The 14804-nt window shown below is 41.7% G+C and overlaps 2 protein-coding genes across 9 annotated transcripts in view; one reads left to right on the top strand and one right to left on the bottom strand.

Annotated features, from left to right (window-relative positions):
* Positions 1-9306: 9306 nt before the first annotated feature.
* senp8 (SUMO peptidase family member, NEDD8 specific) lies at positions 9307-11302 on the bottom strand. Its single transcript, XM_079285899.1, has 2 exons — positions 11232-11302; positions 9307-10550 (listed from the first exon to the last, which is right to left on the bottom strand). The coding sequence occupies exon 2, from the start codon at positions 10527-10529 to the stop codon at positions 9876-9878; it is 654 nt and encodes a 217-aa protein (XP_079142025.1). The 5' UTR covers positions 10530-10550; positions 11232-11302; the 3' UTR covers positions 9307-9875.
* Positions 11303-12070: 768 nt separating this feature from the next.
* The window catches only part of myo9aa (myosin IXAa), a gene marked incomplete at its 3' end in the record, with an annotated part of 96658 nt that continues 93924 nt past the window's right edge, over positions 12071-14804 (top strand). For all 8 annotated transcript variants that reach the window (XM_079291093.1, XM_079291094.1, XM_079291096.1 and 5 more), the window contains exon 1: positions 12071-12350. The remainder of the gene's footprint in view (positions 12351-14804) is intronic.

Genomic DNA, 14804 nt, shown 5'->3' with positions numbered 1-14804 from the left:
GACTCGGTTGTCGTTTTTGAGGGTTTTTATTGAAGGAAGTCATGTTATGAGCACAGATACTTGACTGATTGAAGTTACCTGTCATTTAGCACCACTTGTTGGTGTTGTCTACAATGTGAATGAGATGGTTCGGCGACATGCATCATTTCTGTTTTAGTTGTAATAACCTGCTGTATGAAAGGAGTTCCCAGGATGTTTTATTTTTATTTTATACATTTCAATCGAAGTCACCAACGACTTAAAAAGGACACAGTGAGGTTCATGTGATATTATCTTTGTCCAAAGGTATATTCAATGATTTTGCAGACATGGGGGGGGGCGAGGGGGAGGGGGGGATGTGGTCCTGGACTAGTTTGTGAAATCCTTAAGAATTAAATTGGCAAGAAAATGTAGACAAAGAAAAAGTGTTTGCGACTTTTATTTCTTCGGACATTTTAGGTGTCAAGATTTAACCCGTCAACCTCCCATCCTGTCAGATCAGCACCACACACAGGACCACCATGAACAGCTGTGACTCCGACTGCACAGTAACATTCTGTAGCCTCTTCAACTCAGCCTGAATTATTGTGCTGGAACGCAATGTTGGCAGAAGCACTTCTTAACACGTGACATGTGGAGCGTTGGCTGTTCACCAGCGGCATTGGTTTATTGCCACGTTTCTGACTAAATTGAACAACTTTGTACACTGTTTTCCTGGATTAAATGTGTGTATTTTGAAATGCATGACAACAGATAAGTGTTTGACATCTGACTGATGGAAAAAGACTTCATAAACTCAAGAAGCTGGAGAGTTTTCTAAACCCACAGAGAAACCATGTGACCCCGAAACCGATACGAAGGCGGCTGGAGTTAAACGTTTTCACGAGACAACAGTGACATGGAGTTACATCTCATACTGTAAAAGTATGATGTGCAGTGTTTTTACTAATAAGCTAAGAAAGGAGTGCATCTGAGTATGATTTTGATAATTGACGACAGTTGACCCCGAGGTCGGATCATAGAAATAGAACGAAAGTAGAATGGACATTCCCATTCTAATCAGCGTAGCGGGATGGTCAGAGCGGCGGACATGTTTTGGTGTACCGTTGCCACTGCAAAGAACTTGTAGCCGGCTAACTCGCTCTATTTCCACGGTCAATGTACGGTCAGTGCTCATTCTATGTCTAAGAGTTGGACACTGTCCCGTTTTATTCTGTACCATTCTCACTTTCAGAATCACAAATGCAATGTGAATTTAAAAGGACGTCTGCAGCTCAGATTGATTCAATGACAAAGTGAGTTCACACTGTTTCCACACGATAACGTAATCATACTGCCGTGCTTTTGAACAGAGCAACTCTTCAAGTTGACTCAAGTAGATGAGTAATAAGGAGCTAAGGAATACTTTTCCACTTTTATTTACCCTTAAAGTTACAATCTACAAGATCTGTTTCCTTCTCTTTGGCGGCACCTTTGGCGATAAGCGGGTGTGTTTTTCAATCTCTCCTCCCTTCTGGGTGCCGCTTGTCAGTTTTCCCAGTAATGTCGCCACAGATGTTTGTAAAGTTGCTAACGCAAGGGCTTTCATGCCTGCTTGCCCGGGGGCCAAGAAGGAGTAAATCACTGACAGCGTATTTACTCTGGATCGGCTTATTCCAGCTGTTTGTTGAAGCTATGTGATATTTAATCTGAGTTAATATTCAAACCCAAGACTCGTTTTATGGCTCTGCCACAAAATAGTCGGACATCTTTGACAACTCTGGGATCTCCTCTACAATTTCCCATGAAGTTCTGGGAAAAGGATAATAATGTTGTGTTGCACCGTGTAAGTAGTGCTGTAGAGTTGTCTTTCATCATTTTGTATACTCAATACAATAAAATTCATCATCTCACTTGCTCAATAGTTCGGTCTTTGCAACTTCAAAGGCCGGACCACCTGAATACCATGACAACCTGAGTGATTGACAGGAGGCGTAGATCCCACAGTGGGCAGACAGGAAGACACCGGGTTCAGAGGGTCACTGTCTGAGGAATATGCCAGGAATCCGGCACAACCGATCCTGAACAAACCTGCTGACGATCAAAAGCTGAACTCAGCAATGTTTCATCGTTTTAGGACTTTTAAGAACAGCTTGAAACCCTGCTGCAAGATATAAAAATGATATTTGCAGAATACACGATTTAGTTCTGTAAGATGATTATTTCTAAATCTAGAATGAATCGTAAATGTATCTGACATCGAAATATTTTTTATATTTAGTGTATATCTAGTTTGAAGGTTTCACATTTTTCCTAAGACACACTGGGAGTTTAAGGAAGTTTTATGTCAAGTAAAATACCGAGTAGTAAAATAAAGTGGTTACAAACGCTCACCGGGAGAACTCATGATGCACGGCCATTTGCAAACCAGGAATTGCCGAGATCAGCATTGGAAGAGGCATATTTTTGACGGACAAAATGCACATTTTCTGCAGTTCTCATGCACAACTCCACTTCAAGATCAAAATTGATAGAAGAAGCAGCTAAAGAAAGGAAAGTGAGATGAAGTGGATACAAAACCCTCAAGGATTTGGGTCATTACATTGCAGTGTTCCTTCAGAGGTCCAAAAAAAGATTGTGATTATTTGGTCACCTTAACACCAAAGAAACTACTTTTAAAAATGTCCTCAATAAGTGCCCAGTGTTTAAAGTCCATTATTCTAATGGAGATTTTATCTCTGGCGGATGTTTTAAAGAATCACTCTTCAGGTTTGTGATGAGAAAGTCAGATTTAAAACCATTTGGAAAAGACAAGATTTTTGAAATCTGTGACTGTTGATATATCACAGCTGTTCGCTCTTATTGATTCAGAATTGTTTCATCTTCAATTGCCAGATAAAACTCTCTTCACCATCTGGTCAAACGGCAAAACTGTTGAACGATTTACCCGAACAAATGCATTCATCAATCAGTAAAAAAGCTTATTTAAGATGTACGTAGATCTCCTCAGTCCGTTTTTATTCTTCATTCCTGTTTAGCTCGTGTTTTGTCATGCTGTGCTGTAACGGATATATCTACCAGCAATACATAATATAAGTGCTACTTAAGTACTGAGGTACTTGTAATCCCCCTTAAAAGCTGCTTTTTTTAGCTTCGCATTATTTTTTAAGTATTTGTATCATATGATATTACTGTTCAGTGGTGAAATGTAAAAAATAAGACATTTGCTCAAGTACTGTACCGTACACTTCTCAGGTACTTTAGTGTTTTTATGTATTTTAATGTTATGCTACTTTATACTTCGACATCAGTACATTTTTTAGGAATATATTGCCGCTTTTACTCCACTACAACAGCTGTAATTACTTCACAGATTTATATTTCACATACAAAACTTGATCAGCTTATAAAATATGATACATTTTTCACCCAACTGTACATACGCACTTTTAATTAATTGAATGTACACTACTCTGATAAAACGTCCAGACTTCTACTTGAATTACATTTTAAAGGCAGGACGTTTACTTATAATGGGGTATTTTTTGGTGGTATTTTTACTTTTACTTCCATAATTGATGCATGCTTACTTTGCATGCAATAAATGTGCTGTAGAAACAAGTCCATACTAATTATTAGCTCATGCTGCACCTAGTTTATCGGTCCCAGCTGAATAGCAAGTCTTCTGGAGACCTTAAGGAGCACAAAGGGCAGGGGCCGACCATCGTAACTCTTTGTGTGTGCGAGTCAGTTTGAGCTGTGGGGTAATGACGGCAGGTCGAAGCAGATGGTCAGACAAGCTGCAGCCTCATCCATACCTCCGGGGAGTCGTATTGTCTGTTGTGGAATGCTCTCCCGGTGACCTTTCACCTCTGGTGTGAAGGAGAATGCCGACTGTAACTTCACGGTTGTGGGCTGAATCCCACACGGTGAAATCGTCGCACACAAGCCGCATTGCTGGAGGTTTTCCTGGAACACATTACCACAGCGGTGCATTTAATGTGTCCGCGTCTGCTGGGAGCACAATCCAAGTGCATTACAGTTCATCAACTCATGGAGTGAGAGGTGCCGTGTGTCACTGCAGCAGTGCACTGTGCAAATATTTATTCCCATCCGGGGCGGGTTTAGAACCAAAGACCCAGAGAGAATACAACTACAAATGCCGTTCATCTTACAGAAGATATTCTACACGAAGGCAACATAATTATAGCTTTTCTTTTTACTTTTTTCTTTTCAAAAGTTATGGAAGTGCACTTTGTGAAATCACAATTAAACAAGATTGAAAAACCGAATATTTGATGTAAAATTCTGCACATTGGTTTATACTTTCACAAGGCAAGCCATAATGAATTATTGGAGGACAATCTCTCTTCAATAGAGTGCTGCAGGGATGATGTGTTTTTGTAGGCCAGCATCTCACTGGTTCCCTTGGATTATTGAAAATAAGCTCTGTGGCTAACACAAGTTTATAATACGTTTTGTTCAGCAAGATAATCTTCACAAATGAACACCACTTTTATGATTTTGAAGCAAAAAGGCAACGTTGAACTATAAATGAACTACACCACGGTTGCATTAGAGCAAGTATACTAGAAAAACCCACACAGTCTAATTTAGCCAGTTGCTAAGATTAAAGATTCACGAGAGGTATTTACTGACGTATTTAATGTGGTAGTGCAGTCGACCTCAAAGGATCAGAATGCAGTGCAGCCCAAAAGTTAAACCAGTCAGATTAGGCCAAAACAATATATTAACGTTCGTATGTAAGGGAGACTTTATCCTTCAGTAATGACTATTCCTTATTGGACAAAGTCTCTCATCAGGAATTTTTGTTTAAGTGTGGGTTAGTGAAAGTTTCATGATGCTATTTATTGTCTCATAAATTGAACTGTATGTCTGAATCTTGAACATTACCATGGAATCAAATCTACTGCACCGTTTCATTTTATTTTCCTTTGTCTATTTCTCTCTGTGTTTGCATCTGCACTTCATCAGCTCTTTGCATTTCTTCACTTTTCCTTCCAGCAATAACTAATTCAACCCAGTAAGGGAAAGATCTGCGGTCTATCATCATAAGTGTCCACAAAGTGACAGAGATGTGGTGAAGCTAGGAAAAATTAGTTTTCACATTCAAGGCTTTTGTAGTTTGAGCCATTAAAGACAGAAAGTAATTTGTAACTGAAAGTAATAGACATTGTTGATGTAAAAGATATTTAGTTGGAAATTTGCTAACATGCGTTCTTGCTGTGAATTAGATTGTAAGATTGATACTCTCTTATATGGTAAATGTAAGTTTACAGTAAGCAGCCGGTTAGCTTAGCATAGAACACATTCTGGAGCTCTGTCAAATGGCCACAGAATCTGGCTACCAGCACCTCTAAACCTCACAGGTTCAACACATTATATCTTCTCATCTGCAAGACGTACAAGAACTGCAGTGTAAACATTAAAAGCCGTGGTTTAGAGGTGCTGGAAGGCAGATTTATTTTACCATTGGATAGAGCTCGGCCAGTTTTCTTCCCTCCTTCCAGTATATATGCTAAGCTAAGCTAACCAACTGCTCGCTAGTAGCCTTACCATACAGACATGAAAGTCTCGGCAAGAAAGCATATTAGCGCATTTCTCAAAATCTCAAGCTTTTCTCATAAATATCTGTCAGAGTTTCATAGGTTTAATATTCACTGGTGACGCCACTATTTATTTCCCTGATGCTAATCCTATCAAAATAAGATTCATGGGATTATTTATAGGCAATTCACGCAGCACTTTAGAAGAGATATTGCTCCAATTCCCTGGTTGCCACTAGAGGTTGATAAAAGTCAAGCATTACTTACATCTTATTAACTGCTCACAGATTTCCCCCAATGTGTTTTTCATAGTCTTGTTCTGCTGCTTCACATCCGATTTTAGTGAAATATTTTACATATTGAGGATGTGGCCTCTAGTTTCTTCTTTTGGATTTAAGATGAGCAAATTCCCATCAGTTTTCTACAGGGACAGAAGTTCTCATACAATGACTGACCTACATAATTCCAGTTTCCCATCTGATCCAAGGACAAGGACAAGCCTGGCTGCACGTCTTCATTTCATTGTGTGAACATGGAGCACAATGGTGACGCCTTATCTCGGGGGAATCATGCTGCACATGCGGCGGAGGATCTAATTCTTGCCCTCTCCTTTCCATTCCTGATGTGACGTTGTGATACGGACCTGACCTACTTCCTCCTGAACAACACGTGTTCCCGAGCCGTTGCACACCTGGAAACGGTGCCGTCCAGGATGTGAGCGTGTCGGGTTTGGGCCTCTCGAAAGGATGTTGCTTGTTTTAATCAAACTGATTCTCACGCATCCTGCTGTAAATGAAGCTGAAATGGTTCCAACGTTGTTGTGGCTGGTTGCAGATGTGTTGTGACAGGACGTGATGTAATCAACGCTCCCAAAACAAGATTTATTTCGGATTTCAGAGACAGTTCTGAGTTCAATGTATGGTTTGTGTGTGAATGCGTATTTGTGTATACTTGTACATGCTCCAGGCCCGAGGGGTTCCATCTGATGAGTAAATATGAACCACCTGGAGATCCTGGAGGGGAAACCTTGGCTGCTGCTCCTGAAATCAACTACACACTGATGAAGAACAGAGGTGAGTGAGTTCACGAATGGAGCTCTGTGTTTGTTTGTGTCTATAAATGAAGGTATATGTGTGCTCATACAAAACCAAATATACTTCAATAGTTCTGTCTACATTTGTGTGTATTTCTAATGCGGGCAGAGCTCAAATCTGTTGTAGAAAACGTGCTTTAAGTCTCTTGGAGTGTTTTTAAAGCTGTGTTCAGTAGCGAGGACCACGGCGCAACAATGAGCCTTGTGCAGGAAGCCATGTACAGTCAGCATGTTTCCTTCGATTTTTCTCCGTAATCCAGGATTTGTTCTTATTTTGTTCGGTACCACCGATTCCTGGGATTCACCAATGTTTTCCTGCACGTGTTTTTGCTCCTCTTAGATAAGAGAATGGTCGAGAGCACTCCTACCAAAATATGGAAAAACATCTGATTATCACAATGCACAAATAGTTTGTACAATGCAAAGAAGCAAATGTTTTAAATGTGAGTAACATGAATGTGTGTATATCATATCATCAAGTTTAGATTATTCGATGATTTAGAGTTACCATGATTGGATTATTAACTTTGTGGGCTAAAAAAACACTATTGATCCCAATATAATATATATATATATACTATATACTGTTTGTGTTGCTCTTTGATGCTTTTTGATTTTCCTGTAACACCACTAAAAAATCCCACGCTTTCTTTGTTTACGTTTATTCAACAGGACCTCAGTTTCACGCCTGCTTAAGTTCTTCTTCTTACAGCACTTTTTTGTGGCCATATGCCACACAGCACAACACCTTCCCTTACATGGTGTTTAGCGGGCGTTGCCTATGCTGATAATAAATAGGCGACAGGTGGGATTCAGCACACCTGAGTTGGAGATTTGGATGGGTAAGAACGTTTGGTACACTTGGAGTTGAATTCTCTTTTTTTTCCAGAAAATTAAGAGAATTTTAAGAGAATGTTGCTTCATGAGGACCAGTGTGAGGTTAATGAATTTTACAGTTCCTTTGGTCAAACTGTTGTTTTTGGGTCTGATCGCTTTTCTGATCTGTAATCACTCTCATCATGTTTGATTGTTGTCCAGTACAGTTTCACAGTTTCACAGTTGCTTCCAGTAAAGACTTTAAAGTCTTTAACCTTTATTGAATGTGTGTTTAGCTCACTGTACCTGCACCTTCTTTCCTGAAGGTGAAGCACAGCCTTCAGCAATTTTTCAGTGTCGGCCCACTTGTATACATTTACAGCAGGACAGAAGCAGCAATACTAAGACGCTTTGTTTCAGGCCACAGAAAGATGTGCATTGTTTGCCAAAAGTGCAAAGAGCAGAGTTCAGTATTTTGTAGGATTTTAAGTTTATCCATCTCAGTTTCGGTTATCCGGCACATAACAAGGTGCCTCTTTTGTATCCTTTTGTAAATGATGACACCAAACTGTGGTGCACTACGATGCTCTTAGACTACCACGACCTGAGAGGACAGTAGACAGAGAGTCAAGTTCGGTTTCCTTGTAAGCACCCATGGAGTGGACTTGGTAAATTGGCCATTGAGGAGCAAACCTGTCGACATTACTGTGCCTTTCCCTGGGCTCTTTGTCTCACTAATGCAGTGTACTGCCAGGGTGGTGAATGCCCCGGCTTTGTGGCATTTTATTAGGACAATAGTAAAAACCTGACGGCTCGTCTGACCGGTTACTCCGGGTGAAACACGCCTGTGGAATGTAGATGTGCACAGGAATCCAGAGGAAGCACAGCAGAGGGTGGAAACAGTCCGAGCATTGTGAATGTTAAGAGCAGCGCAGCCAGCCAGATCAGGAGGTGGTGTCCTTCATTTACTGCAGCACCATTACGGATGAGTATTCCTGATTATACTCTGTCTGCTCAATTGACTTCATGTAAACAGATTTTTAAAATCCCCTCTTCGTCCTCTCAAACTCTCAACAGTTTGTTTTCAGATAACATGAAGAGAGATCTCTTCATCTAAATTGTGATGGGGTCAGTGTTACGTCAGTTATGCTCACTTATAAATATGTCAAAGGCCACAGTCTGACTCTGAATAGTAACGTTGTAAATACAGAATAGTTTGACCTTCCTGTGTGCTTTCTTAATTTGAAGTACAATGCTGGACGACAGCTTGTACCGTTCTAACTATGGAAACTATGGATATTTCTGACTGTTCTAAAAATGAAAGCAGTTTCTTTTTTAATAGATGAACATAAACTTTTTAAAGATTACAAAGTTAGTCTCTGTTTTAGTTTTCTGAATAACTGCTACAGATTTCCTGCAGTCTCAACACAATGAGGTTTACACCTTCCCCCCCGATGTGTTTCAGCTTTATTTAGCTGCGATCCATCAAGCTGTTCCATTCTTGTAAGTATTATAACACTTTCTTTCAAAGCACAAAAATAAGATGTTTCAATGGTAAGCTATTGAAATGTGAGTCCTGACTGAATTGTTTGTTGCACAAAGATTGAAAATAAGTTTAATTTGAATGTGTTGTCAGACTTAGTTCTGTTTACTTATTGTAATCTATTTCTGATTTGTCATAATCACATAACCTTTTTTAAATTGAAGACAAAGTTTGTCATTTATTACCATTTAATTGTCAAATACTCTGACTATAAACATGTTAATCCCCAAAGTAAGGTATCCAAAACTAATAAAAAGCACATTTGCCATTTTGTCAACAAAATGTGACAAGTTTATTGGATCAACAGTTTGATGCTTTTTGTGACGTGTCATACGTTCCACCTCTCAACATTGCCTTTTGTCCCATTGACAGCCACAACACACAGTGCACGGCTCACCCTCATACAGCAATTTGCTTTGAAACGTTTCAAAACTAAAAGTTTGTAGTTTTAGACGTCAACGAACATGTGACACGAAGCGGGAGCCGAAGTTAAGATTCACATTCTTATCGTCAATTCTAGTTCATTCAAAATGACCCTGAGCAATAATCCGTGTAAACATTTCTACAGTCGCCCCAAACTAATACAACGGAGAAAGTCTGCTGTATTACACAGGAGTACATTTCTTTGTAGGCATGCTGGTGTTCAGGTTTACATATTGTATGTTGCTGTGCGTATACAAGGCATAAACATGACACCAAGTTCTCAAAGAATCAAATAAGCTCTCTCAGCATGTTTTATCTTTTTAAACCTTTTCATCTATTGAGTGTGAGCTTGTAATATACATAGACGTCATAAGTAGTTATATACTGTATTCAAGGAGTGCAATCCGATGCTCCAGCAGTAGATCTGTAGAGAGGGACAGCTGTTCTGCATATAGTGAGGGGGGCAATCGACGTGCTAAGGAAAGCACAGGTCATTCTGAGCTAGAGTCTGGATCAGTCTGCACAACTCGGCCCTCTTCTGGGTGATGTAGGCCGGGGTGATGATTTGCACCGGAAGGCGCGGCGAGCCCTCCACCTGGGCCTTCTCACACAAGGCCTCGGCGATACAGATCACATACATGCCGCAGTCGTAGCTGTTCTTCTGCGACGGGCAGGGCTCCTCCACAAACTGCGCTTTCCTCCCCGCGCCCAGGAAGGGCTCCAAGTTGACGCCGATGCGCCGCGCGTGCAGTGAATTGCTGCCGTTTTGAGAGTCGTAGTGTGCAAAGTGGTTGGAGTTGTGATGGTAGACCAAAAGGCTCCAGTGGGATCCCCCGGCACTCTGGTTGGAGTTGTCGTTGACAGCGAGGAAGACCCATTGGCGAGAGGCAAGATCCAGCGGCTCCAGGAATAGGGCCAACTCATTAGGGCAGGAAGCACACTTGATGAACTGGGCAACCTCCGGGCTGATGAAGGTGACGGTCTCCCCCAGGACTCTGAAGCGCTCAGCGGCAAAGTACTCGAAGGCAAAACCAATGACTTGGTCGTTGAGCCAGTGAGGTCCTTCCAGTAAGGACACATCAGAGCGCCGCAACAGGCTGTCCTGGTAGCTCAGCACGATGGGGTCCATCCTCCAACACAGAGAGTCGGTCTGGAAAATACAGAAGATTTTAGTACAGCAAGGTCTTCAGAAAGTTCATCAATAATTATTATCAATTCATATTAATTTAGCAAGTACAAATGTATCATCTGAATTGTGAGAATTGTTGTCTTTTCTTTGTCTTATGTGGTCGTAAAATAATTTGGGTTTTAGACTATTGCAAGCTCAAAGCAAGCAATTTGAAGATGTCACATGAGGATTTAGGGGAATATGATGTTGATTTGTTTATTCAATTTATCAAGAAAGTGTCTAGCTCTAGTTTTAAAGTGAGAAACATTTGTGAAAGCAGCAAACAACAATTGTTTTTACTGTGATGTATCAAAACGAATCTTGCACATTATGTCGGAAAACCAATTACTGATCTTCATGTGATGACAACTGCTGCTGCACAGGGAGGCGGCTGTGTTCAAGTCAATGTATGTGTTACTTATTACATAAACCGTTAAACTTCACTGGAGCTGAACACGTAATGATCGGTGTGGACCGTTACTCCCTGATACACGTCACTTGGAACTGGGTTATCGTATGAAGATATATGTTTACATATATGTTGACGTTTGATTTGACACAACTGACAAAAGCCAAACAACTCAGCTAAAAAGCAATTTAAGCACGTAGAACATAAACAGTATGCTGTCAAATTAAAATTAGCTCTTGATTAAATGTCCATACCTGTAAAAGACACACTCAGATAAAAAAGTACCACGAAACCTGCAGTCTTGTCCCTCATTGCAGTGACTAACGTAAAGTGCTGCAGAAAGACCGCTGACGTTTTCTTTTGCGACAGGGTACCTGACTGAAATGCTATCCGTTTGATTCGTTACCTCCAGTGATTTGAAAAGTTGTCGGTGCTTAGATTTTACTGTTATATAACCCAAAATTCAGCCACGTATGTAGAAAATCAACACATATCCCGCAATGGCAATCGTATATAAACTCAAAATACACGCTCAGATATGTTTTAAACTGAATTTAAAAGCATGTGGTGTGATGTGTGTTTCTCGCTGCCGTGTTATCTCCTTCTGTCTACTTCCGGTTTTGCTACGGAAGCTGGACTGGATATTATGAACTGGATACCTGGGTCAAATATAGCGCCCCATTAATTCCTATGAGAATTGCTCAACGGGTGCACATGAGCTATTTATATATACTCACACTTTAGCGTTTTTAGGCCATAGAGCATGCGCACTAGAGTCCTTATTCAGCCGAGCCGGTTGAGGGTTCAGAAAAATGAATTAATGATTTAACAACCGTTCCTTTGTCAGGAATTGTGAATGTGAAACACATTTTTTGGGGGCGTTATGATGAACGCGGAAGTCGCAATATCTCGTGCGGCCACTACGTTAAAATCTCCACCAAATCTCCCAGTGGCTCGGCTCCGTCATGCACCGTATCCCTCCCTCCCGGTCCTCCCTCTCTATTCTCTCCCCCCGCCCAGGAGCAGCGTGACCGCGCACTGCAGCGCGTCCCCGGAGCCGCGGCACTGATTAGCAAGGCAAAGTGGAGTTTTCAGCGACCGTCAGCGAGCTGCGAAGGAGGACTGCTCTTTTAATGACATTCACAACAACCGCGAACACGCACAGATAATAACAACAAAAATTTCGGACTTGAATTTCGAGGAGTTGTTCGGAGGCGAGCAGCGGGAGAAGAGAAGGAAAACAAATCAATTCATTGGGAATGCAGGGAATTAAATAGAGACGTAGGTATTTGTGGCTCTGCAAACCCATCCTGAGAGCAGACGGGAAACAACTTGAGTCCACTTACAATTGACTTCAGCGGTCACGTCTGGAGGTGAGAGTGTGATGTTTAGCAGTTGGGACACTGTGTGTGTGTGTGTGTGTGTGTGTGTGTGTGTGTGTGTGTGTGTGTGTGTGTGTGTGTGTGTGTGTGTGTGTGTGTGTGTGTGTGTGTGTGTGTGTGTGTGTGTGTGTGTGTGTGTGTGTGTTTGGTGGGACGAGGGGCTGTGGGGCTGCAATCAACCAGTGAATCAAGAAAACGTGTTCCTTTTCTTTTAATCTCCGCTCTTCGCTCTTTTGCAAGATTCGCGCTTTTAAGGTGTGTGTGTGCCTGTGGGCTCAGCCGGTACTTTTGTTGTTGTTGTTGTTGTTGAATGAATAGTCACAACCAGAGGTGTGTTTGTGTGTATTCATGTGTGGACTGAAAAGTTTCATTTGCAGCTCATTGTCATGTGTCATGCACAGAGTGTTTTGATCTACTCCTAAATGTGACACCCTGTCAAGATGATGGGCCCTTGTTGATTTGTTGATGTCATTATGATGTAAATGTGTCCTCTGAAGTTCCTGTGCAGGTTAATGTTGTTATGCATCGAAAGAAACAAACAAAAAGCAGACAAAACATCAACTCGCATGCCCACATATAGGATGATGCAGCATAAATGAAATAACCCCTGGCAGTATTTAGTAAGCATCTTCATCATAGGGTGAAGTCCTGTGCTGGTTTGAGTGTTTGTCCGCAGTAGGGTGGGGTAAATGTTTGCATGTATTATTTAGCGGAGGTCAGACAGTACAGCTTATAATGCAGTGGAGGCAATAAAAGACTGCAAAGGGGCTGTAATTGTACAGGGAGGTCTAACGGGGTGAGGAAGCTGCTGAATCATGGGTGCACGCCTCAGTCTGCCCAGTGGACAGAGAGTCGACTTCACACACTTCATGGCTGCAAACTCACCAGATACCATTCTGTGCAAGATGCCTTTAATCTACCTTATGTTTTGTGACTTTAGTGTTGCTTTTGGAGGCTTTGGTTCGCATTGTTGTCTGTGCTGCTCTATTGTGAGTTTCTAGTTCCTTGTTGTACTTGCTGAGGATCTTTTGGGGGCATTTTGTTCCTTTTTTTTTTAGTGATGACAGGAAAATGAGTAACATGTCACAATGGTCCTCCGCTTGGGACGTTGCATTTCGTGTTCAGTAACCTATACGCCCCTGATCATCTTCCATCACTGTGTCTGTGTGAGCATCATATTAGATTTAGATCAGGATTTCTGTGATAATCAGGGCTGAATGTCTCGTATCATGGTGTTTTTCTTTACCCATTCTTCTCTTTTCCTTAGTAAAACCATTAGTAGTTTGCTGCTTTAGTTCAGTATCCCTGTATCCTTTAATTCAAGTTGCTGTGAGGATCCCTCGAGAGCTCGTCCTGCCCTCAGATCAGCACAGGTGATGCGGGTGAAGTGGGTCTGTCCTGCAGGAATGTGAGGTCTTGAGAGGACCCAGCTGCCCAGGCCGAGACTCCGGCAACTGGTCCCTGTCGACATCTGACACCCCACAGGCCCCCTTCTGTCTGCTATTTCTAAAAGACCGGCCTCGGTTTGTATCACATCGGGGGCCGCGTCTGTGTCGGCCGATATCACCGGCACCACCTGAGAGGCCCAAGCTGTGGCCTGAAAGCTTGGAAGGGTTTTGCAGGAGATCGTCTGCACGGTTGTCGGATATTTTTGTGGTTCTATGAACGTATTGCAGCACTGGAATAACGAGACAATCTGCACTACTTTAAACTAGTTTCATGAAGGTGGACAAACCGTTCCTTGTAAAAAACAATGCATCACTTCTTGCAGAGTTTCATCTTCACAGCCACATCATTTGGGATTCAGTCCGTGTCGTCTCAGGCAAACAATGAATGGCTTCAGCTTGTTCACAGTGTCCCGTCTGCCGGTTCGTCCTGAGGGGCGGCCTCCCTTTGGACAAGTCCTGCTCCATGAGTTCACCTCCAGTTCATACAGATTCACACATTTAAACGGAGGCCATTGGCTGAACTTCCTGTTAATCAGTCACGGGAGCCATAATGCAAATGTCTGATTTGAGATATTGTAAGATTCCTCGGGGGAATGCTTTACAACCTTTTCATACGTGCAGGTTGTCATGGACGGTTTGAGTTATATGTCCGGAGATCATTTTGCTCTAAAGAAGACGTCTCCTCTGTGTCTTAGTGGGTCATAAATATAACTGCAGCACATTTTAGATGCAGACCAGCTGAGCTGAGGCATCACGATGGCAGGAAGAGCAAACCGCCACTCTGCAGCTTTAAACCCTCCTGTCATAAGATATTCATCAACGGCAGAATAACTCTGTCTTTAATATATAACCTCACATTCTGAGAAATATGTCTGTGGTTTTTAGAAATTACTTCTGTAGATATTGTACAGATATCAAAATTAGAACGAGGTTAAGAGAGTTATTGCTGCTGTGGTGACTACAGCAGAACTTATCCGGCTATTTGTATTGTCGATTT

The sequence above is a fragment of the Melanostigma gelatinosum genome, assembly GCF_949748355.1.
Source record: "Melanostigma gelatinosum genome assembly, chromosome: 2".
Classification (NCBI taxonomy): Eukaryota; Metazoa; Chordata; class Actinopteri; order Perciformes; family Zoarcidae; genus Melanostigma; species Melanostigma gelatinosum.
This window is presented reverse-complemented; position numbering and strand designations above follow the sequence as displayed.